This window comes from Malassezia restricta, chromosome IX, assembly GCF_003290485.1.
Source record: "Malassezia restricta chromosome IX, complete sequence".
In the NCBI taxonomy this organism is placed as follows: Eukaryota; Fungi; Basidiomycota; class Malasseziomycetes; order Malasseziales; family Malasseziaceae; genus Malassezia; species Malassezia restricta.
The window spans coordinates 50,285-73,419 of NC_040201.1; the positions used below are offsets into that span (position 1 = coordinate 50,285).

General features: G+C 64.1%; 19 protein-coding genes across 19 annotated transcripts; 10 read left to right on the forward strand and 9 right to left on the reverse strand.

The window, feature by feature from the left end:
* Positions 1-31: 31 nt before the first annotated feature.
* MRET_4325 (pre-mRNA-splicing factor CWC22) lies at positions 32-1,843 on the forward strand (the record flags this gene model as incomplete). The annotated part of the gene is made up of 1 exon (XM_027630952.1): positions 32-1,843. The coding sequence occupies one exon, from the start codon at positions 32-34 to the stop codon at positions 1,841-1,843; it is 1,812 nt and encodes a 603-aa protein (XP_027486762.1).
* MRET_4326 (DNA repair protein RAD7) lies at positions 1,844-3,399 on the forward strand (the record flags this gene model as incomplete). The annotated part of the gene is made up of 3 exons (XM_027630953.1): positions 1,844-2,115; positions 2,140-2,290; positions 2,317-3,399. The coding sequence occupies 3 exons, from the start codon at positions 1,844-1,846 to the stop codon at positions 3,397-3,399; spliced, it is 1,506 nt and encodes a 501-aa protein (XP_027486773.1).
* MRET_4327 (actin-related protein 10) lies at positions 3,396-4,385 on the reverse strand (the record flags this gene model as incomplete). The annotated part of the gene is made up of 1 exon (XM_027630954.1): positions 3,396-4,385. The coding sequence occupies one exon, from the start codon at positions 4,383-4,385 to the stop codon at positions 3,396-3,398; it is 990 nt and encodes a 329-aa protein (XP_027486817.1).
* A 24-nt stretch (positions 4,386-4,409) lies between these two features.
* MRET_4328 (pre-mRNA-splicing factor SYF2) lies at positions 4,410-5,150 on the reverse strand (the record flags this gene model as incomplete). Its single annotated transcript, XM_027630955.1, has 4 exons — positions 4,410-4,416; positions 4,451-4,466; positions 4,495-4,531; positions 4,557-5,150. The coding sequence occupies 4 exons, from the start codon at positions 5,148-5,150 to the stop codon at positions 4,410-4,412; spliced, it is 654 nt and encodes a 217-aa protein (XP_027486759.1).
* Positions 5,151-5,206: 56 nt separating this feature from the next.
* On the forward strand, positions 5,207-5,878 carry MRET_4329 (regulator of nonsense transcripts 3; the record flags this gene model as incomplete). Its single annotated transcript, XM_027630956.1, has 1 exon — positions 5,207-5,878. The coding sequence occupies one exon, from the start codon at positions 5,207-5,209 to the stop codon at positions 5,876-5,878; it is 672 nt and encodes a 223-aa protein (XP_027486760.1).
* A 64-nt stretch (positions 5,879-5,942) lies between these two features.
* On the forward strand, positions 5,943-7,154 carry MRET_4330 (ubiquitin-protein ligase involved in ER-associated protein degradation; the record flags this gene model as incomplete). The annotated part of the gene is made up of 1 exon (XM_027630957.1): positions 5,943-7,154. The coding sequence occupies one exon, from the start codon at positions 5,943-5,945 to the stop codon at positions 7,152-7,154; it is 1,212 nt and encodes a 403-aa protein (XP_027486716.1).
* Positions 7,155-7,168: 14 nt separating this feature from the next.
* MRET_4331 (proline-rich receptor-like protein kinase) lies at positions 7,169-8,332 on the reverse strand (the record flags this gene model as incomplete). Its single annotated transcript, XM_027630958.1, has 1 exon — positions 7,169-8,332. One exon carries the CDS (start codon positions 8,330-8,332, stop codon positions 7,169-7,171), a length of 1,164 nt encoding a protein of 387 aa, XP_027486715.1.
* Positions 8,333-8,440: 108 nt separating this feature from the next.
* MRET_4332 (uncharacterized protein) lies at positions 8,441-9,481 on the forward strand (the record flags this gene model as incomplete). Its single annotated transcript, XM_027630959.1, has 1 exon — positions 8,441-9,481. The coding sequence occupies one exon, from the start codon at positions 8,441-8,443 to the stop codon at positions 9,479-9,481; it is 1,041 nt and encodes a 346-aa protein (XP_027486713.1).
* Positions 9,449-11,728, reverse strand: MRET_4333 (lipase esterase family protein; the record flags this gene model as incomplete). Its single annotated transcript, XM_027630960.1, has 1 exon — positions 9,449-11,728. One exon carries the CDS (start codon positions 11,726-11,728, stop codon positions 9,449-9,451), a length of 2,280 nt encoding a protein of 759 aa, XP_027486753.1.
* A 118-nt stretch (positions 11,729-11,846) lies between these two features.
* Positions 11,847-12,803, forward strand: MRET_4334 (cytochrome-b5 reductase; the record flags this gene model as incomplete). Its single annotated transcript, XM_027630961.1, has 1 exon — positions 11,847-12,803. The coding sequence occupies one exon, from the start codon at positions 11,847-11,849 to the stop codon at positions 12,801-12,803; it is 957 nt and encodes a 318-aa protein (XP_027486729.1).
* Position 12,804: 1 nt separating this feature from the next.
* MRET_4335 (saccharopine dehydrogenase (NAD+, L-lysine forming)) lies at positions 12,805-13,968 on the reverse strand (the record flags this gene model as incomplete). Its single annotated transcript, XM_027630962.1, has 1 exon — positions 12,805-13,968. The coding sequence occupies one exon, from the start codon at positions 13,966-13,968 to the stop codon at positions 12,805-12,807; it is 1,164 nt and encodes a 387-aa protein (XP_027486754.1).
* A 66-nt stretch (positions 13,969-14,034) lies between these two features.
* Positions 14,035-14,553, reverse strand: MRET_4336 (Ran-interacting Mog1 protein; the record flags this gene model as incomplete). The annotated part of the gene is made up of 1 exon (XM_027630963.1): positions 14,035-14,553. One exon carries the CDS (start codon positions 14,551-14,553, stop codon positions 14,035-14,037), a length of 519 nt encoding a protein of 172 aa, XP_027486776.1.
* Positions 14,554-14,576: 23 nt separating this feature from the next.
* Positions 14,577-15,275, forward strand: MRET_4337 (uncharacterized protein; the record flags this gene model as incomplete). The annotated part of the gene is made up of 1 exon (XM_027630964.1): positions 14,577-15,275. The coding sequence occupies one exon, from the start codon at positions 14,577-14,579 to the stop codon at positions 15,273-15,275; it is 699 nt and encodes a 232-aa protein (XP_027486717.1).
* On the reverse strand, positions 15,261-16,679 carry MRET_4338 (pre-rRNA-processing protein IPI3; the record flags this gene model as incomplete). The annotated part of the gene is made up of 1 exon (XM_027630965.1): positions 15,261-16,679. The coding sequence occupies one exon, from the start codon at positions 16,677-16,679 to the stop codon at positions 15,261-15,263; it is 1,419 nt and encodes a 472-aa protein (XP_027486785.1).
* A 113-nt stretch (positions 16,680-16,792) lies between these two features.
* Positions 16,793-18,680, forward strand: MRET_4339 (asparagine synthase (glutamine-hydrolyzing); the record flags this gene model as incomplete). The annotated part of the gene is made up of 2 exons (XM_027630966.1): positions 16,793-18,591; positions 18,629-18,680. The coding sequence occupies 2 exons, from the start codon at positions 16,793-16,795 to the stop codon at positions 18,678-18,680; spliced, it is 1,851 nt and encodes a 616-aa protein (XP_027486783.1).
* Positions 18,668-19,177, reverse strand: MRET_4340 (mitochondrial import inner membrane translocase subunit TIM16; the record flags this gene model as incomplete). Its single annotated transcript, XM_027630967.1, has 3 exons — positions 18,668-19,026; positions 19,053-19,143; positions 19,175-19,177. The coding sequence occupies 3 exons, from the start codon at positions 19,175-19,177 to the stop codon at positions 18,668-18,670; spliced, it is 453 nt and encodes a 150-aa protein (XP_027486719.1).
* A 105-nt stretch (positions 19,178-19,282) lies between these two features.
* Positions 19,283-19,945, forward strand: MRET_4341 (OmpA-like domain protein; the record flags this gene model as incomplete). Its single annotated transcript, XM_027630968.1, has 1 exon — positions 19,283-19,945. The coding sequence occupies one exon, from the start codon at positions 19,283-19,285 to the stop codon at positions 19,943-19,945; it is 663 nt and encodes a 220-aa protein (XP_027486791.1).
* MRET_4342 (spinocerebellar ataxia type 10 protein domain protein) lies at positions 19,928-21,541 on the reverse strand (the record flags this gene model as incomplete). The annotated part of the gene is made up of 1 exon (XM_027630969.1): positions 19,928-21,541. One exon carries the CDS (start codon positions 21,539-21,541, stop codon positions 19,928-19,930), a length of 1,614 nt encoding a protein of 537 aa, XP_027486761.1.
* Positions 21,542-21,580: 39 nt separating this feature from the next.
* Positions 21,581-23,083, forward strand: MRET_4343 (protein SIP5; the record flags this gene model as incomplete). Its single annotated transcript, XM_027630970.1, has 1 exon — positions 21,581-23,083. One exon carries the CDS (start codon positions 21,581-21,583, stop codon positions 23,081-23,083), a length of 1,503 nt encoding a protein of 500 aa, XP_027486723.1.
* Positions 23,084-23,135: the final 52 nt, after the last annotated feature.

Sequence of the window (23,135 nt, forward strand, 5' to 3'; positions counted from 1 at the left end):
AGCTACATCTCTTGACGCCCTCCTTTTCGTCATGGCGGACGACGAGCGCACGGCCAAGCGCAAGCGCTCCGTGTCGCCTAGTGAGCCTGCGCGCAACGCGATGGAGAAGCTCGCTGAGACGCGTGCGGGCGGCACATACGTGCCGCCGGCGCGACTTCGTGCGCTCATGGACGACGCGGCGCGTGCTGATCCCAGCAGCGCGACGTTCCAGCGGATGAACTGGGAGGCCCTGCGCAAGAGCATCACGGGTCTGGTGAACAAGGTCGCGGCCGACAACATCAAGCATATTGTGCTGGACCTGTTTGCTGGCGCGAATCTCATACGTGGACGCGGCCTGTTTTGCCGCTCGATTATGCATGCTCAGGAGCTGTCCCTGCATTTCACGCCCGTCTTTGCGGCGCTGGCAGCCATCATTAATACCAAGCTGCCGTTCGTGGGTGAGCTGCTTGTGCACCGCCTCGTGTCCCAGTTCCGACGCTCATTTCGGCGGAACGATAAGCCCAAGTGCCATGCGACGCTTCAATTTCTTGCGCATCTCGTGAATCAGCGGGTTGTGCACGAGCTTTTGGCGCTCGAGATCTTGGTGCTGCTGCTGGAGCACCCTACGGATGACAGTGTCGAGCTGGCTGTGGCGTTTACGCGCGAAGTGGGCGCGTTTCTTACGGAAGAGGCACCGAAAGCTTCTCATACCGTCTTTGACCGCTTTCGTGCCGTGCTGTATGAAGGCTCGATCAGTGTGCGTGTGCAATACATGATCGAGGTCTTGGCGCAGACGCGCAAAGACCAGTTCCGCGATCACCCACGGATACCCGAGCAGCTCGACCTCGTAGAGGAAGAGGACCAAATCACGCACCAAGTTGGCTTGGACGATGAGCTCCAACTGCACGAGGGTCTGAATGTATTCAAAGTGGATCCTGACTTTGTGGCGAATGAAGACATGTACCGCCGCATGAAGGCGGAGATCCTCGGTGAGAATGAGGAGGACGAAGAAGAGGAAGAAGAAGAGGAGGAGGACGACGACGACGAAGACGACCCTGTCGCCATCCAGGACCGCACGGAAACGAATCTCGTAAACTTGCGGCGCACGATTTACCTCGTCATCATGTCGTCGCTCGACTATGAAGAATGTGTTCACAAGCTGCTTAAGCTGCGTGTGCCTGAGGACCAGGAAATGGAGCTGTGCCAGATGGTGATTGAGTGCTGCTCCCAGGAGCGCACGTACGCCAAGTTTTACGGGCACATTGGCGAGCGACTGTGCAAGGTGCACCGCCGATGGAGCGCGCTGTACGAGCAGAGCTTCCACACCTACTATGACACGATCCACCGGTATGAAACGAATCGCCTGCGCAATATCGCTCGCTTCTTTGGCGCCTTGCTAGCGACTGACAGCATTAGCTGGGCCTGCTTCGAGGTCGTGCATATGACCGAGGATGATACGACGTCGTCGTCGCGCATCTTTATCAAGATCCTCATGAACGAGATGCAGTCGCTCCTCGGACTCCGCGCATTGGCGGCGCGTTTCAAGGAGCCAAGCATGCAGGTCTACTTCCAGTCCATGTTCCCGATGGACCATCCGAGCGACACGCGCTTCTCGATCAACTTTTTCACCAGTATTGGCCTCGGCCTCGTCACCGAGCCGATGCGCGACTACCTCACGGTGGCGACGCAGCGCATGCTCGAGCGCCGCGAGGCCGAGTGGGCAGCGGGCGATCGGTCACCGAGTCCCTCGGGCAGCTCGTATACCGGCAGCTCGTACACCGGCAGTTCGTACACCGGCAGCTCCTACTCTCGGAGTCCGTCGCCGCCTGGGCCGCCGCCGGTCCCACCTCCACAACGTTCATAGATGCCACCGCGATCCCAAGTGCGTGGGCCGACGTCGGCGCTGACCGAGTTTTTGGCCTCGCAGGGTATCCGGGCCAGCGAGATCAATGCACGTAAGCGTCAGAGTGAAGCTCCGGCACCGCCGCCGGATCATGTCACGCCGTCGCGTGCGCGCATCCCTGCGGGGGCGTCGATGCAGTTTGACGAGGACGACGACCTCGGCGACGACCTAGGCTCGGGCGACACCGCCACATGCGTGTCTTGTGGCACCCGCTTTTTTATCACCCGCTATACGTACGTATGCCCTACTCACACCAGCCCTGTGACTGGCGCAGGACGGCTGTGCACGGCGTGCCGGGACCCAGCCCCACGGCGTGCCCCCAAACGCGTGCGACGCAGCGCTGCGATTGGCTCCGTGGTGGATGTCGCGGCTGATGAGGTGCCGACATTGCAGTCGCTCTGCATCAATGTACGTGTACGCATGCTGATTCGCAGATTGTCGCGCAGTGGATCGATCGCATCGAGGCCCTCGGCGTGCTGAGCGAGCGCAGTCGGCACCAGCTGAGTCGTGTGATTAGCAAGAATCGCCGGCTGACCGACCGGACGCTGCCGCTGTTCCTCGGCAGTGGCGTGCGAGATGTGCGGCTGTATGACTGCAGTGGCCTGTCCAGCACGGCGCTGCAGATGATCCCTCGCCTCGCGCCTGCGTTAGAGCGGCTGCAACTAGACTACTGTGGCCAGCTCGACTCGGTCGCGTTCCGCGCGCTCGGCAGGCTTCCGCATCTCTCGCACCTCGCCTTGTATGGCGCCTACCTCGTGCGCAAGGAGGATTGGCTGGCGTTTTTCGCCGAGCACGGCGCCCAGCTCACGGCCTTTTGCCTGCGCGAAACGGCGCGCTTTGACGGCGCGTGTGTCGAGGCACTCGTACGCCACGCCCCGCATATCCATACGCTTCATCTCGCGCAGATTGGATGCTTGGACGATGCGTGTGTGCAGCGCCTTGCGGCCCTCCCGCGCCTCGTGCACCTCGATGTGTCGCAGCCGGGCGTGTCGCAGCTCGGTGTGCCGCCGGCCTCGCTGACCGATGCGGGCGTCATACCGCTGCTCCAGCGCCACACACACCTGACATCGCTGCATGTCGGCAAGAATGCGGCGCTGAGCAGCGCCGCGGTCGACGCTATGGGTCCGCACTTGACGCACCTCGTAGCAGACGGCCTCGTGAACGTGAGCGCCGACGCATGGATCCGTCTGTGGCAGCGGTGCCCGCACCTAGCGCACCTGTCGTTGCGCGGCGCGGGGATCACGGACGCATGCGTCGCTGCGCTAGCGCAGCTCCCGCACCTGACCACCCTCACGCTCCACAGCAACGCGCTCACGAAAGCAGGGCTCTCAGCTCTGGCGCGCGTGCCTCTGCATACCCTCGACGTCGGCTTTGTGCGCAGCGTCGACGACGAACTGCTCGATACACTCGCAGCGTCGATCCCGACGCTCACGAAGCTCTACGTCTTTGGATGCCCGCGCGTCACGCACTTTGCACACCCCCGCATCACTGTCATAGGCCGCGAGCGCCGCGCTTAGGTATATACGTCTGTGCCGTCTGCCCCCACATGGCCCGCGAGGCTCAGGCCCATCCAAATGAGCATGTTTGGCGGCCAGTGTGTGGCTGTGTCGTTGAGCACGGGCCTTTCGAGTTCCGTGGCACAGCGCTGCACAAAGCCAGGGATACAGCACACGCCACCGGTCAGCAGCACACTGTCCAGCAGCGGCCGGCGCAGATCGATGGGCAGACGCGCCGCACAGCGCCGCACACAGTCCGGCACACTGTCTTCGTCTGGATCACCCCGCTCCCAGAACAGCTCGCACACGCGCTCGCGGAGCGAGCCAGGGACGTGCACGGGGCCGGCGGGCGTCGTGTATGTCCAGTCGTCGGCGTGATCGCCGTCGGCGGCGGCCGTGACGAGCGCCTGCGTCTGAATCGCCTCGACGACGTCCGGCGTGCACAGAGCAGGCGCATTGTGCTGAGCGAGGAGGTTTTGTAGGGCGTGCGTCAGACGACGACCCCCGCGAGGCGTCGTCGTCAAGAGATGCGGCATCGGACGCGCATCGTACACGGGCATGACGCACGTCTCGAGGTGCCCGACATGCACGACCAGCGCATGCGTCCGCCCCGCCGCGATCGTAGCGAGCACATGCGTGTCAATGAACGACACCCGCGGGACGTGCATCGTCCGCAGAAGCACGTCGCACAGCGCACGCTGCACGGCATCCAGGCCCAGCGGATGGCGCGACAGCAGCACGCGGTACGTCTTGGCGTCTACGAGCAAATGCTCCTGGTACACACGCCGCACGAGGCGCGTCAGCGTCCGCACCAAATCGGGGTGCTCACGATCGGCGTCCCAGTCCAGCCGCCACAGCGACTCGGTGCCACACGCCGCCGCCGCATTCATCACCACGCGCGGCTCGACATCGCCACTGAAGCCCGCGCGGCACGTATGACTACCGAGATCCATCACGATGCGCTCATCGGTGCCGAGCAACGACCCGCGTCGCCGTCCTACCGACATGACGACTCCACACAACCTTGCACGCTACAGACTGGCCAGGTAAGTGGAGAGCGAGCGATACGTACGCGGTGCCTCGTTCCACTGCCGGGTGAGTTGTGAGCATACGTACAATTTTCGCGAAACTCTTTGGTGTGCTCGCCAAAGTACTGTCGTGAGAGGGTGTGTACGTACGCGCTGGATCTTGCGGTTGAAGCGCTTGTTGCGCTGGTTGATATAGGTGCCTTCGACGTCCAAGTCGTCGTCACGCCGGCGGCTGCGGCGCTGGATCTGGTCGTGCTCGTAGTTCAAGTGCTGCACGAGCCGGTCGACGGCGTCATCGTCCGGCGCATGCGTGCCGTAGGCAGCTGGATCGCGCTGGGCGTCATCGGCCGACGCGGCCTTGTCGCGCTGGTACCGCGCCACATCGGGCGTCAAGCGCTTGAGCTGCCGCTGGTACGAGCGCTCAGCGAGGTCCTGGAAATCCATCATGCCCTTATCGCGCGACCGCTCCTTCTCCTCAAGCTTGCGCTCCCACGCCTCATTCTCCTCAATGGTATATGTCTTGGCGCGGTGTCGCGCCACATCCTCGCCCCGCTCCAGCAAGTCACGCTCCTCCAGTGTCCGCTCAGCCTTCGCTAGCCGGAACGCATGCGCACGCGACGCACGCTGCGACGCCTCGCGCTGCTTCGCTTGCTCGCCCAGCACGTCGCGGCGGTTGGCCTTCGACGTGTCTTGCCACCGGCGCTGCAGCTGTTGAAACTTGGCGCGCCGATCGGATGACGACATGGCCCCAAGCCAACACTCCACTTGCTCCGCTCTCGCGCTTTTTTTTTTTCTTCGTCATGACCGACAGCGCCCGCAAGGCCGTCGTGCGCGATCTGCCGCCGACCCTGCCGGCCGAGGTGTTTTGGAAGGCCGTCGAGCCATGGGTACGCACGGAGCCAGAGACCGCGCGCACGGCTAAACACACGTCGTATGTCCAGGGCAAGCGCGCCGAGCAGCCGGGGGTGTGGGACACGCCCTCGGTGGCGTACATTGAGTTTCTCACGCCTGCACTCCTCCTGGCCTTTGCGACGCATTTTCACGGCCACATTTTCCGGGATAGCAAGGGCCACGACTTTGTCGCGTTCGTCGATGTCGCCCTTATCCAGAGCTGCGCGCGCTGGGCGCCCACGACGTACGAGCGGTACAAAGGCGCCGTCGAGCATGCGCCCGAGTACAAGGCGTTTGTTGCGTCCCTTGAGGCGCCGCCCGCCAAAGCAATGCCCGATAAGCCCGCGGACAAGGCTGACGCACCCGTGACGACGCCCCTCGTCGAGTACATGCGCCAAAAACAGCAGCCGTCCGAGGCGCCCGCCAAGAACCGCCAAGAACCGCCCAAGACGCCCAAGCCCACCAAGGCGCCGAAACCCAAAAAAGACAAGGCGGCCAAGGCGCCGCCCAAGTCGGCCCCTGCTCCCCGCATCACCATTCTCACCAAGCCGCCGCCGCCGCCGCCCTCGTCCCATGCTTAGTCAGCTACCGTACAGGGGGCGGACGTGGCGCTGGACGCCCTGTTTCCCCGCCATGTGAAGCACGATGCCGGAGACGGAGGCTGACTGCATCGATGCGCAGCAGGTGGAAGCTTGGCTGTTCTCCGACGCAAAGGCGTGTCGAGACACGCGATCGTGTCGGATCTGCTTCGATACCGAGCTGCCCGACGGCGATCGGTGGCTGTGTCCGTGCCAGTGCAAGGGCACGATGAAGTACGTGCACGCCTCGTGCCTCGACGAGTGGCGCCGACGATCTCGGCGGCCCCAATCGATCATGGCCTGTGATCAGTGCGGCGCGACGTACCGCGTGCGCGCGACGCGTGCCTCGCGACTCTTGACGTCGTGGTGGCTGCGCCTGCTCGTGTCGTTTCTCTTGCTCGGCGTCATGGCGCAGGTGCTGGGCGTGGCCGTGCATCTGAGTCTGCACCGCTTTGCGCCAGGCATGTTTGCCGGGCCGCATCCCTTGCACTTGCAGTCCGTGGCCTATCGGCCCGAGGCGCAGGCCTCGGCGTGGAGCCGTGCGTGGGTGTCCCGCGCGAGGAGCGTGTGGCAGCTATGGGGCTCGTCGGAGGACGAGGATGTGAGTGGCGATGGCTTTGCGCGACTGGGCGTATTCCACCCGGCGATGGTGCTCCAGATCGTCCAGGGCATGATCCAGCGCATGCTGGAGTCGCTCGGGCGGCCGTTCTCCCTCGCATCTCTCTTGCGCCATCGCCGCGGCGTACCGAGCCTTGTGCAGCGCGTCGTGACATACAGGCAGGGGCTTGGCGCCGCGCCGCCGACGCCTGTCGTGCCGCTCACGTGGACCGAGTGGCTGTGGTGGCAAACGACGTTGGGCCTCGCTACGATGGGCCTCTCTGTCCACTTTCACTCGTTCTCGATCCTGTCGTCGAACGGCGTCTTTCGTTTTGGCTCGCCGTTCTGGGCGGTGGCCGTGTACCCACATGCGCCGCACGGAAGCGAGGGCACCGTGGTGTGGGAGAGCCGCAGCTCGGCGGGCGTCGTCCTCCTCGCGCTCATTCTGTGGGGCATTCGATCGACGTGGCTGATGGTGTGGAACACTCTGACGCGTCTATCCGAGTGGTACCTGACGCACACGGGCCCCTGCATCGTCAACTACGACGAGGGCGAGGCACTGCGGCCGGCGCCGCGGCACACGACGCACTGGCTGATCGACCGCGTCGTGCGTGGTCATGAAGCGATGCGGCATGTCGAAGATGCACGGTGGGTATGGATGCTAGCTCAGGCTGGCGACTAGCTATGGTACATAGATCACGGCAAGGCATTTTCCTTGGCATGACGCGGCGGCTCGGGCGACGGGAGGTGCAGGAGAGACGAGGCCCAGCTCGGCATGGTCGACGACGGGCGCGAAGGCACGAACGGCGTCGTATTCGTCCGGGGCTGGAACGGCGAGGCAGCGGGTGTGTCGCGGTGCTTGCTGACCTGCGGCGTGGCACGGCGCGACGTGTCGCGGGACCGACGTGGTCGGCGAGGCGGCGAGGGCGTCGCGACGCTTTTTCGAGACGTCCGCGGCCGCTTGGTATCGGCCGCCGCCTCGTCGTCCGGATCCGGCTTGCGCATCTTGGTATTGAGCTTGGGCAGGGCATAGTTGATGCTTTTTCGAGTGCGCCGCGTCCGATCAGGCACGTCGACGTCGGCGACGGGCGAGCGAGGGCGCACAGGCGTCGTGGGAGTGCACGCCGGCATGTCGTTCGGCGGCGCAGGCGGAGACGCCGTCTTGGCTTGCGCACGCTCCTGCTCAGGGGCAGGCGGAGGAGAGGCGGGGCGAGGCGATTCGAGGTGAGGAGAGGCAGGCTCGAGGGCCGAGGGCGGCTCGATCTCCGGCTCTCGCGAGGGCGCTCGGCGGCTCGGACGACGGCGACTCACGGAAGGAGGACACGCATCGCCACAAAGAGGCGAAGCGACACGCGGCGAGTCGACGGGCGTCGGGGACGACGACGCCTCTTCCTGGATCCACTCAGACGCGAGGGGCGTAGCGTACGCAGCCGGCAAGCGCGTCGTCGGCCGGTCGTCCTGCAGCACGATCTGGCGCGTCCGCACGGTCGGTGGCGTCGGCAGAGCGGACGCGGCACGTTCCCGTGTGCGTTGCGGCGTGGGCACGCCACAGTCCCGCAGGGCGTGCGCCATCGTCTCCCAGCCGACGCGGACGCACTCCAGCGTGTATTCGAGGCACCGCACATGCGCGCTCTGTCGCCCCGCCGCCAGTTTGTGCTCCGCACACTCGCTCTCGAGCTGCAGCACCCGCGCCTCCAACTCGCGGATCCGAGCATGCGCTAGGGCATTCGCCTGGACAATATCGCGGTTCTGCGCAGCATGCTTCCGGCGGTACTGCTCAAAGTGACTCAGGATCTCATCCAGCTGCATCGCCGACGCATCCACGCCCGAGAGCCGCTGCGACTCCTGGCGCGTCCGCATGGTCAACAACACAACCCCCAGCAGCGACGGCGGACGCGTGGTGCGGACGACATCACGTGATATGAGACCAGGGGCCACGCGTCGCCACGGCGCGTGTCTCGCTCCGCTATGACGGGCCGTGTGGTGGGGCGGAACCACTATGATGACGCGGACCTCGCGCACATCCGCTCACTGATCCAGCTGGAAGCTAAGCCGCTGAATGTATCGCGCATCGCACGCGCGCTGGCGAACGAGTATCCGAAGCATACGTATTGGAGCTATTTGTCGTTCCTGCAAAAGAACCTGCGGGATCGCCCCGACCTCTTTGAGGCGCCGCCTCCCGACGTGCTCGACGACAGCGAGGAGGAAGAACTGGACGAGGAAGCGCTCTCGGCGTTCGATGCACAGTACGGCGCGGCGCCAGAGAGCACGCCGTCCGTGCCGTCTTTGCGTCCTGAGCATGTGTGCATGCTGGTCGATGCGCTCGTCGAACTCTTGCATTCATCGCACTTTGAGGCATCGGACGACGCCGTGCACGCCCTCGAGTCGTCCGACGTCCCCCTGTCTGTGTGGCAAGAGCTCGCGAGCAAGGTGCCGACGCGTCCCGAGCACATGTGGCAGGCATACTACGAGCGCTTCCGTGGGATGCTGTGGGAGCGGGCCCTCGAGCAGTACGTGCCGCAGGCACCGGCTGACGTGACGCCTTCGCCATCGCCTTCGTCCGTACACACGCCCGAATCCACGACGCACACGCCCCAGTCCGTGCGTGTCGGGCAGCGCAGCGGTCACCACGACGCCAAGGTGCTGGCTCGTGGAGGCGTGCACCCTGAGGAGCCGTCTCCTACGGTCGAGCGGCATCCTGCCTCGCCGCCCTCGCGCGCCGAGCGGCATCGCGCGCGGGCGCTGTACGAGGCGCGCGTGTGGGAGCTGTGCGCGGACTATGGCTTTGCGTCGCCGCGGCAGCTCGTGCCCTTCATGCTCCGTGCGTCGGGCGACGTCGACGCGTGCCGCGAGTACGTGCGGCAGTACATCGAGGGCCTCTCGCACAAGTACACGCTGGACGTGCCGACCTTGATCGAGATGCTCGAAGCGCAGCGTGGCGACGCCAAACTGCTCACGCGGATCTTGGATATACAACTACGAGCGAGACGGGCGGCCGCGCACGAGTAGCGAGCGCCACCACCCAAACTGATCGAGCGGCACAGGCCGCTCGTCGTCCGTGTGCACATGCTCGCCCATCGAGTAGGCGCGGCGCGGTGCCTCGTCGGCCAGCGAGCGGCGCTGCTGGCCACCACCGCCAGGCGGGCGGTCATGCGGGCTCTGGGCATGCCGGCGCTTGGCGCGCAGGTGCAGACCGAGCTTGAGGAGGGCCAACGCATCGGGGGTATCGCGGCGTGCGACGATGGCCGAGGGCGGCGGTGTCTCGTCGCGCAGGTCAGCGGGGCCGTACGTGCCGAGATCTGTCCAGCGCGTGCCGTGAGTGTCGATGTCGCCGTGGTTCTCCAGCAGGCCCTCTGTCTGCGCCTTGGATAGGATGCGTGTGATGCGCCGCTCCATCCGGGCGCGCTTCTTTTTGATGCGCTTGATATCGCGATGGTACTTGTTATCCCAGATCGTGTGGCCCTTGCGGAAGCGTGCGTACGTCGCGGGATAAATCAGGCCGATGGACGACAGGGGCAGGTTGAGACACGGGATCTGTTCCACGCTCTCCATCGGGCGCACATCGCCGTCGCGCGCGATGCGCTCACGGATCATGTGGTCGCGGAAGTGCGGGCGCTCGAGCGGCACGTGGGCCGCATACTTGTTCTTGCCCGGAGGCGCACTGCCCCAAGACTGCGTCACAGGACTGCTCGCTTGGCACGGCGCACCCGTAACGCGCTTGATGAACGAGGCCATCGCGCGGAAGGCGTAGCGCGCAGACAGAGTGTACATAAACATGGGAAAGACGTGGCACTGGCCATCAAACACCTGCAGGTGCACGTCCGTCGGCGTCGTGTATCGCTCAGCAGCGCGGCGCGTTTGCGGAAACTCGCGCAGCAGTGCCGGATTCGTGGGGTACGCCGCCGGGTTCGCTGCCTTGTGCGCCAGGTACACAATCTCGTCACGCAGCACCTCGTCATCGCCGGCGAGCACAAAGAGCGGCGGCAGGCCGCCGAGGCTGCCGGCCAGCGCAGGGGAGCAGAGCGGGTGCCGCAGCTGCGCATTCGTCGCGTACAGCTGGATCTGCGACTTGATCGGCGCGGCCGTGCCATCCGCCTGCGTCATGTACAGCGGCCGCGCATGCCATGGGCCACTCGCCTCGACTGACAGCCCCGCCTTTTTGCCGCGAAAGCGGCGCAGCAGGCCCGTCGTGCGCACAAACGCCCCGGCGTCCCGCGGCAGCGGCCACAAGACACTGGGCCGGTGGAGGAAGCTGTACGGCGGAATGTAATCCGTCTTGGTGTTTTGCAAGATGGAGGGAAACGAATGCGTCAAGTCGCTCCACGGCGATAGGAGCAGGCCGCCTGCGGGCCGCGGCAAGTCGAGATCGCGGATGAGCTGGAGGAGCGCGAGTGCGAGTCCGCCGCCAGCGCTGTCGCCTGCGACAACGATGCGCGACGGATCAATCGGGGGGTGAGGTGCGCCGGACGGCGGATCGATCAGGTACAAGTACGCAGCGAGGCAGTCTTGGATCGCGCACGGAAACGGAAACTGCGGCGCCTTGCGATAGTTGACGGCGAGCGCGAAGCCCCCAAACTTGGTCGTGAGCCGGTGGATCATGTACTTGTGCGTATTGACCGAGCCAAAGTAGTAGGCACCGCCGTGGATGTACAGCACGATGCGCGAGAGACGCTCCGACTCTTCGGTGGTATCAGCAAAGCGCCCAGCCTCGCGCACGAGATGCGGGTCCGGCTCCGTGGGGTGCTCATGCCGCGGATTGACGCGCGCCGTGTGCCGCGTCAGGCGGTGCAGCATCGACGTGTGGTACCCCCCCTTTCGCCCGCGCTTCGCCATGGCCGAGTGGTAGTCCGAGTAGTGCGCGATCCAGTCAGCCGGGATGCCCGCCTGACTCCGCATCTGCCACCATCTCGGACCCCCGATAAACGACTGCATCATCTCGGGGCCAAAGTACGTCTGCAGGAGCGCCGCCGACTTGTGACAGCACTCGAGCGGGATCATGACCTGCTGATCATAGCACCACGGCGGCACAGGCACCAGCTGGTCCGTCAGCTTCTGCACGTCCTCGGCCGTGTGGTGCGTCAAATAGATGGTCAGCTTGGAAATCAGGTGGAAGAGCTGGTCATACAGAAACTCGTTCGCCGACTCCCGCGGCGCACACCACCCGCAGCCGAGCAAAAAGCGCACATAGTGCCGACACGCATTCCCCACGAGCGTGGGCGTCACATGCACCAGGATGCCCAGCGTCGAGATCGTCATGGCGATCGCCCCTCGCGACGCAGCGGGCCATCGACCGCGGTGGGGGTTGGCCACCACGTGGCCCCATGTGGCGACCCCGCGTCGATCACACACGCGTGACGTGGACGCGGCGCTTGGCATGCTGCTGTCCCTCGTCACGGCGGTGGCCACCTTTCTGCTGTGCGCCTGGATCGCGCGCATACTTACGCGCCCCATCGCACACATGCACTGGCTTCTGCAAGATATGCACGACGCCTTTGCGTTCACGGACCCCCACGTCATCGTGGCATTTGTGGTAGGGCTGGCGTGCTCGGCTGCGCTGCTGTACCGGTTCGGCGCCTTTCAGACGCCGCCGGCGCTCCATCAGAACGAATGGCGCGCATTCAAGCTCATGGAGCGCACACGCGTGTCGCACTCGTCCAGCGTGTACCGCTTTGCGATCCCGCACCAGTTGGGCCTCCCGATCGGACAGCACGTGTCCATTCGCGCGTCCATCGACGGCAAGCCCATGGTCCGGTCCTACACACCCATCTCGGACCATACTGAGACTGGGCACGTCGACTTTCTCGTCAAGACGTACGAGAAGGGCAACGTGTCGCGCGCCTTCGATCGCCTCCAGCTCGGCGAGAGCCTCGACATGAGAGGGCCCAAGGGCCGCTTTACCTACGCACGCAACATGGCTCAGCAGATCGGCATGATCGCTGGCGGCACGGGCATTACGCCGTGCCTCCAGATCTTGCGTGCGGCCCTGCGCGACCCGAAGGACAAGACGCAGTTCTCGCTGCTCTACGCAAACGTGTCCGAAGACGAAATCTTGCTGCGTGATGAACTCACATCGCTGCAAGACACATACCCGCACCGATTCTCTGTGCACTACTTCCTTAATACGCCGCCGCCCACGGGCTGGACCGGCGGCGTCGGGTTCATTACGCGCGAGGCCATCGCCCAGCACCTCCCGCCCGCCAGCGCCGACAGCCGCATCCTCATGTGCGGCCCACCACCCATGATGGAGGCCATGAAAAAGCACCTGTCCGCTCTGCAATTCCCCGTCTCAGCAGGCGTGTACAAGGACACGGACCAAGTGTTTGTCTTTTAGATTACGCACCGTGCGCCACAGCGTCTGCCATGTGGTGCTGGAACAGCTTCTCCGCACGCGCCCACACGGCGCCTTGGCCCTCGGCGTGCTCTTTCTGCAAAGCATCCAGGGCATGCTCGTCGTTCTGGATGTAGGGAAGCTGCAGGAGCGACGGGAGCAAGTCGTGCGAGAACGCCTCCGACGACTCGCGCGGCAGCAGTGTCGGCAGGTGGTCGATCGAAATGACCTCGAGGCCGTCGACGCCCGGCACACCGACGGTCGGACGCTCAAAGGTCGTGTTGACCGAGTAAATCGGGATCGGGTTGTGGGGATTCGTCGTATCACAGCTGACATCCACAATCGTGCCGAGTCGGCGGTTCGAGCCCGCCTGCTGCAACAGAGCAGCATCGACAAACGGCGGAATCTTTTTCGACAAGTAGATGCAGTTGATAAACAAATCCGAGTCCACAATCTCCTGGTACGGCCCGCTTTTCGCTGACGTCTCCTGCAAGTCCCAGCGCGCCACGTCGTCCAACTGCACACCTGACTTGACAAGACAGTCGATGGCGCCACGGCCACAACGGCCCAGCGCACCAATGACGAGCGCCGTGACGCGCTTGTCCTGACGGTGCTCGCGGATCACCTCGACAGCCGCGCGCGTCCGTTTGAGCAACTCGTCCTCGTTCGGGTACGCCGCCTGCGGACCAAGGCGTCGGCCCTGGAGCTGCTCAGCCAGCGACAGCAGACCCAACGCGGCACCGGCAAAGCCGGCATGCCAGCCAAAAGCAGCCACGCGACGACCGTTCTCATCTTCCAGAAACTCGAGGTCGTACAGCTTGCCGCCACCGCGCTTAAAGCGACCTAGCACATCGACCCAGCCCTCCTGGTGCTTGTAGCAGTGCGCAAACTGGATGTGCGTGTGCTTCAAGTCCGGTCCAGGCGCGTCCAGCTCCTTGAGACCCAGAATGGGCATCGTGCGCGGCGCCAAGACCCACGAGTGATAGTTGACCATGTGGCATCCGACAGCCTCGAACTCGTTGTCGTCAAAGATGCGCTGCGGATCGCGCTCGACGGTAATGTCAAAGCCTGCGTCGATGAGTTTCTTGGCCGTAGTTGGCGTCAGGGCCGAGCGATGCTCGGCCGGCTTGGTTTCACAGCGGAGCCACAACGATTGCACCGGGGCCATGATAAGGAGTGTGAAAGACGTACCCAGTCACGAAGGCGGGGCCCTATCATCAATTACACACCTACATTAGGGGAAGAGACCCCAGTCCACGATGCGCAGGGACTGCGCTGCGCGGTGCACGGCGTCCCAGCCCGTGCAGCTCGGCTCAGGGTCGTTCACCGAGAGGACCAAGTCCACGTTCTTCGACGGCAAGCGCCACAGGGCCACATAGACGTGCACGGTATCGAGGTCCTGGACCTTGCCAAACTTGGGGATCACCTGAGTGCCGTGCAAAAGGGACGGCGTCGGTGTGGCGCCCGCTGCTCGCGATGCACACTCTACTGCATCGACACGTTCTACTTTCGTTTGCTGTGCACTGTTGTCATGAGCGAGCGAGTCAAAATGGTCATGCACACCCTGCCGCATGCCGTCAGCGCTCGTGTGCGCCGCAACGCACTGCAGCACCTCGACAATCACACTCAAATTCGTTGTGCGCGACAAGAGCACTTCTTGATTGTCTGGCACCTGCCGCATGTCACTCGCGTCGAGGTAGTCGCCATCGAGGGACACAGTGATGGCCCCACCGAACAAAGGATACAGGGGCATGGAAGTGGAGGGACACGTATCCTATGGCGACCGCGACGCAGGAGCGCTTGTGGCGGTATGCCACGTTGGCACAGAGTGCATCGGCTGCCACGGTCGGAAGTGTGCTGATAGTGCATTTGGCTGCGCCGGTCGTCGCGGCCCTCGTACCTGGCCCGAGCGGGGTCGATCTGGCGAACCAGACCATGCTGCTCGGCCGCGAATACTATCAACAGGCTCTGCTCGAGCCCATCGTCGTGTGGGGCGCGATGGGCGTGCATCTGGGTGCCTCGGCCGTACGAAGGTGGCTGCGTCCGCCGAAGCGCACGTCGTGGCATGCCCTTGCTGGACTGGCGCTCATGCCCGTCGTGGCCTGGCACGTGTGCTTGAATCGACTCGTGCCCATGACGTCACGCGCCCCCATCGCCCACTTGTCGCCCTCCGAGCTCGATATGGCGCATGTCGGCGCGGGTCTGCAGACATTTCCTATCGTGACGTGGTGTTTCTATACATGGCTCTGCGTGGCGGGCGCCGTGCACATGGTCGGCGGCCTCCCCAAGCTCCGCAGACGCTGTGCACGCACGCGATCGGCCATGCAAGCCGGTCTGGCTCTGGCGGGCGTGCTGCTACTAGGCACCTGGGCCATAGGGCGCTATGCAACGCACGGCGTAGCGCGCGGCACGCTTGATCGCATCGTGTACTGCTACCGCCAAGTATGGCCGTATGCGTGGCTACACCGTGCGTGAATGCATCTCAACTAGGCGTTGCCACATCTCGTCGTTCAGCGCCTTGGCGCGCTGAACTTGTGCCTCGAGGGTATGTAGGCGCTCGTCGGACGCAGGTACCGAGGGCGCCGTCAAGGACACTGGCTCGGCGGGCAGCATCTCTCCTGCGTCGGATGGAGCCTCATCGAGCGCCACGTGCCCCAGGCGCATCCACGCGTGAGAAGGCACTTGGATGGTGCGCTCAAACTGCGGTGCGACGCACGGCATAGGCAGGGCGTCCAAGTACACGCTGTCCGTCGCGCTTTTCTTGGCCCGTAGCTGGGTATGCGTAGCGAGATCCGTGGGACGAGGCAGAATGCGCAGGTACGTGACGGGCGTCGGTGCAGGATCACGCGAGGATGCATGCGGCGCAAGCGTGCGGATCGTCTGGAGCGTGGTGACATCGACAAGTGGGACTGTGCCATGCCACGTACCGATCGCAGCATGCGTGCCATGGACGGATATAGCCATCGTTGTGACACCGGCGCCTACCTCGACATGCGGTGCATCTTGCACACGCACACTCACACCCGCCGATGCGCGTCCGCCACGAAACGTGCCGTCGACATACAAGTCGAGGCGCATGACCCGTCGCTCATCGGCTACTAGCGCATAGCGCTCGAGTGGGTCGACGGCGATGCTTGTGATCGGCGCGTCAAAGGCGTACGTCGATACGAGCATGTGGGTGCCCGCATCCCACACCTTGACGGTGTGGTCCCGACTAGCCGTCCACACGCGGACGTGGTGGGGAAAGGCGCCGGGGGTGACGTGGACGGCCGTCAAATCCAGGGTGTGATCAGACCACGTGGCATACGGGGCGACCGGCGAGCTGCTCCCTGTCAGGTCGGTATGCTGCATCAGACTCGGCCAGCTCCACACACAGACGCGCGTGTCCTGGCTGGCTGTGACGATCGCGGCCGAGTCACTCGTCCACGCAATCGTCGTCATCGCACGGTAGTGCGCCTCGAATGACGTCAGCAAAGCCCCTGATGCGACGTCCCAAACGAAAAGACGGCCGTCCGCGGTGCCTGTGGCGACCCATGTGCCCTGCGGCGACAGTGACGCACACGTCATTTTCTGCGGCAGCACGATACGCGCGATCGGCTGATCACGCTGCCACGAGTAAAGCACAAGCACAGCCTTGTCGGCCTCGATCGCACAGACAGTGCCACCCGTACCGCCGTCGTGCGCTGCATGCGTCGACGACGCCGTGCACGAGACGCCGTGCCGCGCCGGCTGTGCCACGCCCTTCCAGTGCAGGAGAGGCGCATGCGCCGCTGTGGCCGACGACGGGTCTATAGCAAACACGCCGCCTCGCTGCGCGGCCGACGCGGCCGACGCCATGACCACCACCTCAGGTGGGTACAGCTGACGTACGTGGCGCATCGCGAAAAAAAGCGGCGCTGGCTGCGCCGCGACGTTCGTGTATCACGTGCCCAGGTGGGCGAGGGGTGTGACTCCCATTCTTCTCCCACCGTGGCCTTTTTTTCCTGCGCAGCATGTGTGGAATTCTGGGCTGCATTCATCATCCGGATGCGCAGGCATACCGGTCCAAGATGCTGACCATGTCGCGGCTGATCCGACACCGTGGGCCGGATTGGTCGGGATGCGTCGTGATCAACGAAGGCGACGAGCAGAAGCCAGCACGTGGCAGTGTGCTTTGCCACGAGCGTCTGGCGATCGTCGGCGTCGACTCGGGCTCGCAGCCGCTCGTGAGTGACGACGGCAAGCTGTTCCTCGCTGTCAATGGCGAAATCTACAACCACCGCCAGCTGCGCGCGTCGCTCTCGGAAAAGATCGAGTTCAAGACGGATAGCGACTGTGAGGTGATCCTGTACCTGTATCGGGAGCATGGCCTCGATTTCGTGAACATGCTCGACGGCATGTTTGCTTTCATCCTGCTTGACACGCGGGTACATCCGCACCGCGTGATTGCGGCGCGCGACCCGATCGGCATCACGACCCTGTACTATGGTCGCACGTTCGAGTACCCAGGCGCCCTGTACTTTACGAGCGAGCTCAAGGCTATCGCAAAAGAGTGTGAGCGTCTCTACACATTCCCACCGGGCCACTATTACGACAGCCAGCGCGAAAAAGGCGACGAACTCGTGCGGTACTTCCAGCCGTCTTGGTTCGGCACGGACGAAACCGAGCCGCCTTCGGCACCCGCTGACCTCGCGCTCATCCGCACTACCTTGGAGCAAGCTGTTCGCAAGCGCCTGATGAGTGAGGTGGCGTACGGTGTGCTGCTAAGTGGTGGTCTGGACTCGTCGCTCATCGCCGCCATTGCCGCGCGCGAGACGGCCAAGCAAGCCAAGGCACAACAGTCCGCGCTTGACGCAGCGCATCATGCGACACGCCCTGCGGAGGCCGAGCCGCAGCACAAGATGCGAAAATTGGACGACGACTCGCGCCCGCTCGTGGCATGGCCGCGCCTGCACTCGTTCTCGATCGGTCTGCCGGGCTCGCCGGACCTGCTCGCGGCGCGTCAGGCGGCCGAGTTCCTTGGCACATTCCACCACGAATACACATTTACGGTGCAAGAAGGCCTGGATGCGCTGGCGGATGTCGTGTACCATCTGGAGACGTACGATGTGACCACGGTACGTGCGTCGACGCCCATGTACTTGCTTTCGCGCAAGATCAAAGCGACAGGCGTCAAGATGGTTCTCTCAGGCGAGGGTTCGGACGAGGTGTTTGGTGGCTATCTGTACTTCCACGCGGCACCATCGAAGGAGGCGTTCCACCAGGAGTCGGTGAAGCGTGTCAAGAACCTGCACACGGCCGACTGCCTGCGTGCGAACAAGAGCACGATGGCCTGGGGCCTTGAGGCGCGTGTGCCGTTCCTCGACAAGGCGTTCCTGGACGTGTGCATGAACCTGGATCCGGCGCAGAAGCAGTTTTCCAAGGGCAGTCTGCAGCAGCGCGACGCTGATGGCCGGCCGTACATGGAAAAGTACATCTTGCGCAAGGCCTTTGACGTGCACCCCGACGATATCGAGGCGGGTCACGCTGTCAAAGACAGTCTGCCGTACTTGCCCGAGAGCATCCTGTGGCGCCAAAAGGAGCAGTTCAGTGACGGCGTTGGCTACTCGTGGATCGACGGCATGAAGGAGCATGCCGAGCGTGTCGTCAGCGACGACAAGTTTGCCGAGCGCGAGAGTCGCTACCCGGTGGACACGCCCGATACCAAGGAGGCGTACATGATTCGCGAGCTGTTCGAGTCGTCGTTCCCCTCGGACGCGGCCGCTCGGACCGCCGTGCGGTGGGTGCCACGTGGTGATTGGGGCTGTGCCAGGTACGTATGTATGAGCGGATATCTAACACTACCACAGCGATCCATCCGGCCGCAGCGTGGCGATTCACGACGCCGCTTACGACGCCTGAGGCGGAGGGGCTTGGAGGGCCCATTCGGCCTCGATGCGCTCGCGCGCTCGCACAATCTTCGACTGAATATAGAACGACCCCTGGCCGCCGCCCTGCTTGCCCTTGGGCGCAGGCGGGGCATTGATCACAAACAGGCGTTCATAGCGCTCGACCAATTCGCGCTTGACCTCGTCAGGGATGCCTTGACCACGTGGCGGCAGCGTCACGTCGCCCTGCATATTCAGGATCATGCGTGCTTCGTCGAGCGCCATGCGATGCGTTACGGTCAGTGAGTTGGACGGTGCAGATGCACCGCCACGCGCGCTCGCCGCCGCTGCGGCGCCCTCGACTTGTCCAGCACGAACGTCTGTCATGTCAGTCATGTATACGTACTGCGCACGGCCTGACGGCCAGCTTCCATGAATGCGCGCCCTAAAATGCGCGATCCCGTGAACGCAATCTGCGCGAGCAAACGCGGGAACGACTGTGCATGTCAGTCACGGCGCGCCACGTACCATGCCTCCGAGGGAGGAAAAGAGCGCGAGCGGTGGCGGAGCTCGCTAGGAACCAAATCACGTGATAAGAGATGGAGCGGCGGCACGCGGCTGGCGAAGCTCGTCGCCATGCACGACTTTGACTCGGGGTCGGAGCTGAGCAGTCCCGGGGCATCGCCGAAAGGCGCTCCCGCTGAGCCAGCTGCGGATGCGCCACCAGTCGCGCCACAGGCACCTGCACCAGAGTCGGCACCCACCCAAGAGTCGGCGCCCCCACCGCCTCCCAAAAAGCCACGCACGCGACCGCCGCCCGAGGCGCGGTTTGCGCATGACATGAGCGGATGGGACCAGCTGTTTGGGCCCATGACGCAGCCGACGCCGACGCGGGCCAAGGATGCTACGCCAGAGCAGCGCGCCGCTGCCGTGGAAGCCGAGTCCGCGCGCGTGCGCGAGAGTCGCGCCCACGAGGCGGAGAAAGCGCGGGAGGAAAAGGCTCGTGAGGCGACGGAGCGGGCCAAGGAGCAGGAGCGGCACGTCGCTGCGGCGATTCGAAAGCCGCGTGTCCGACCTGATGTGCCGCCTACGGAGCGACGCCCTCAGTCTGTGACGCTGGACGTGCTTGCCGAGAAGCGCCGGCAGCTGCGAGACGATATGCACGTCGCTACGTCGATGGATATGCTCTCCCACATTCGCTCGATGCATTCGTTTGAAGATGCCATGGCACAGGATCGCCGCGCTCTGCGTGCATCCAAGTTCGGTGCTGGACTGCAGCATCTACGTATGGGGTCGTAGCTGTGCGACGTGGTCTTGCGACGTGGGGTTGCGATCCAGTAAGTTTCGCAGCGCAAAAATGGCATGTTCGCGGATGTACGGATTCAGTTCGTCGAGCTGCGTGAGCGACAGGACCTCAATGAGGCCGCCAGCCTCGCGAACGCGGTCCTGGAATGCATGCACATCGTCCCACGACGTGCCCTTCGCATGAAATGCCAGCGTGCCCAGCACCTGCAGAGCAGTGCGCTTGAGGTACGGCAGACCCGGTCGGTCATCGTCTGGCTGCGGTGTATGGAGCTGAGACGGCCGCTCGTGCGCGTCCGCCTGCACGGCGGGAGCTGCTGGCTGGAAAGGCGGGCGTGGCGGCACAAAGGCCCGTGCCTCGCGAAGGAGCTCAATGCAGGCGTGGATCATGTCGGACGAGCGCATGTCGGCGAGTATGCGTGTGGACTCGTTGGAGGGCGTCTCCTGTGCGTGCAACGCCATCACATGCACGGCCTCCAGCAACGCCAGGAGCCCCACATGCGCTCGCACGAGGCGTGGTACCTGCGCCGGATCCGCTTGGATCGTGGCGAGGCATTGTGTCGTAGCTCGTGAGAGATCCGTGACCATGCGCGCCAGCGGCTCCAGGCACGCGATCATACTCGCCAACACCCCCTCCTCGTTCATGTGCATGTTGTCGATGAGTGTACGCACCAGAGCCAGCTGACTCGCATTCATATCCTCTGTGGGCCCAAGCGCTTGGAGCAAAGGGCCCCAATGCCCATGCGCACAGAGCCGGCTGGACAAGGCTAGGATCACGTGCAAGGTATCGGACGCCTCGTGGACGAGGGCCGCGTCATACGAGGCTAGGACGACTTGCAGGACGCGGCGGCCGTGCGCAGTGTGCACGAGGCTGTGGCAGGTGTGTGGCGCTGCGCTGTTCAGCAGGAATACATGGGCGGCCAGACTCGTGCGATCGTCGGCGCTGGAGAGCAGCCGCAGGATCGTCTCGCCCGCCACGCCGGCCTCGTTGGGCGGCACAGCTAGCAGTGTCCATAGTGTATCGCGAACAGCCTCGTGTCGCGTCACGAGATTGACAAGTAGTTGTGTCAGGACGCGAATCATGACGAGGAGAGCTGGCTCGGACATGCGCTCGTACGCGACACACATGGCACACAGCTGTGCCAGCGTGTCGGTGTGCGCCAGCGCTTGGCACGCGTAGTCGTCAGATAGGGATGCATTGCGCAGAATGCCGAGCGTGGCACGCACCACGTCGGCATGCTGCGCTCGGGCCTCACGCACGTCCTCTTTCCGTGGATCGATACGGCCCTCGTAGTCGAGCCACGCACGCACGACGCGCATGGCCCATGCCCACACGGCAGGCGCATCGTGCTCGGTGGGGCATGCCCGAAACTGAGCACATGCCACCGCGGCTCGTTCCAGCAAGACTTGCTGGGCCTCTTGGGTGCGTTCTTTTTCCCACGTGGCCCAAGCTCGATACACGTCGTCCATGACAAACGACCCGGGTGGCGATGGCCAGTCGGTCCTCCACTGCGTCGAGACATCGCACGCCGTTTTTTCGCACGTCGTCCGATCCACCACGGCCCGTGCGTGTGAGGTGCGATGGGACAGCATCTCGGTCGTGCAGAGGATGCATCCGCGCCCTCTTCTCGCATGGGTGCCGGGCTAGTACAGAGCCGACCGCGCTCGCGATCACTGCAGAGCTCCCATACCCACACGAGTGGCTCGTCGGCCGCCACCAGCGCATCGACGCGTGAGAACGCCGGCGGCTCTGAGCGGCGCATCTCGTCCAAGACACGCGTGGATGGTGGATTCGTCGTACGGCAGGGACTGTACAAGGACAAGACGGACTATGCGGATATGCAGGTGCGGCAGTGGATTGTCGAGCGCCGGCTGAGCCCGTTTTTTGCCGGCGCGGATGATGAGGAAGAGCTAGAAGGGGCGCAAGTCCGGTCCGAGTGTCCTATTTGCTTTCTCTTCTATCCCATGCATCTGAACCAAACGCGGTGCTGCACACAGCCGATCTGCACCGAGTGCTTTGTGCAGATTCAGCGCGTCGATCCCTCTACAAGAGTGCCGCCGTCGTCTCAGCCGGCTGCGTGTCCGTTCTGCGTCGAGCCGAACTTTGGGGTGGTGTATGCACGAGACGCACCCAGCGTGGATGCACAAGCGGCGATTGAGCATGCCGCCAAAGCGATCGGCACCGGTGGCAACACCACTGACACGAAACGGGCATCGTTTCCTGCGGACCATGAGGCAGTCGTGCTGGTCGATCACGTTCATCCGCACTGGCACGACAAACTCGATCGTGCCGTGCGCAACGCTGCGCGCCAGGCGAATCGCCGCGTGATCTTACGCGAGGAGGGCGGCTCCCTCGTGCCTGTGGGTGTCTCCTCCTCTCGAACGGGCGATGCCCTCGCAACGTTTGTGGCGCAGCATCGACATATTGGGCGTCCAGGGCCGGGGGGCAGCATCATCTTGCACAGCCATGTCATGCATACTGAGCTGCAGCGATATGCGCACTCGTCGCTCGCTCGCCGCGATCCTAATCGCCCTCAGGTAGGCGATCAGATGGCCCGCACGCTCGCTGCTCTCTCGCCCGAGGAGCTGGAAGAGCTTATGCTGCGCGAGACGCTGCGGATCAGCCAGCTCGAGCATCAGGGCACTGCCCCGCCGGAGCCGAGTCAGGAAGAGCCACGCCCCGAGCGCGCGTCGCGCCGACGATCGCTGCTGCCCACGAAACTAGCCCAAGCGTCGCCGTTTCGCTTCAAGCGCCGCAACAGTGCATCGTCGTCTTCTCAGCCCCGTGCGTCGTTCGATCGAGCGCCCGGTGACCCTGCAGCCACGGCTGCTGCTGCACCTAGTACACCGCGCGGCTCTCCTGAAAGGCCGATAAGGAGCTCGCCGTTGCGCCTGTCTCACACCTGTCGTGCGTCTTTGGATACCCCGCGCTCATCACCTTGGGCCGAGCGTGCGATTCAGCAGGGCGTGTCACGGGCGTCGATGTCTTCCGTCCCAGATAGCCGTCGGCACTCCTTGCAGCTCTCGCCGGCTCTGCGTGATCTCGAGGGTCTAGCGTTGGTGCCGGACGGCCCTGCGGCCCCGCGTTCGTCCACCAATCCGTTTCGCACCGTGCCTCCGTCGCTCCGTAGATAGGCCACGTGGCATGCGCGGGCCATGTACATGATACACTCCTCCATTTTCAGGG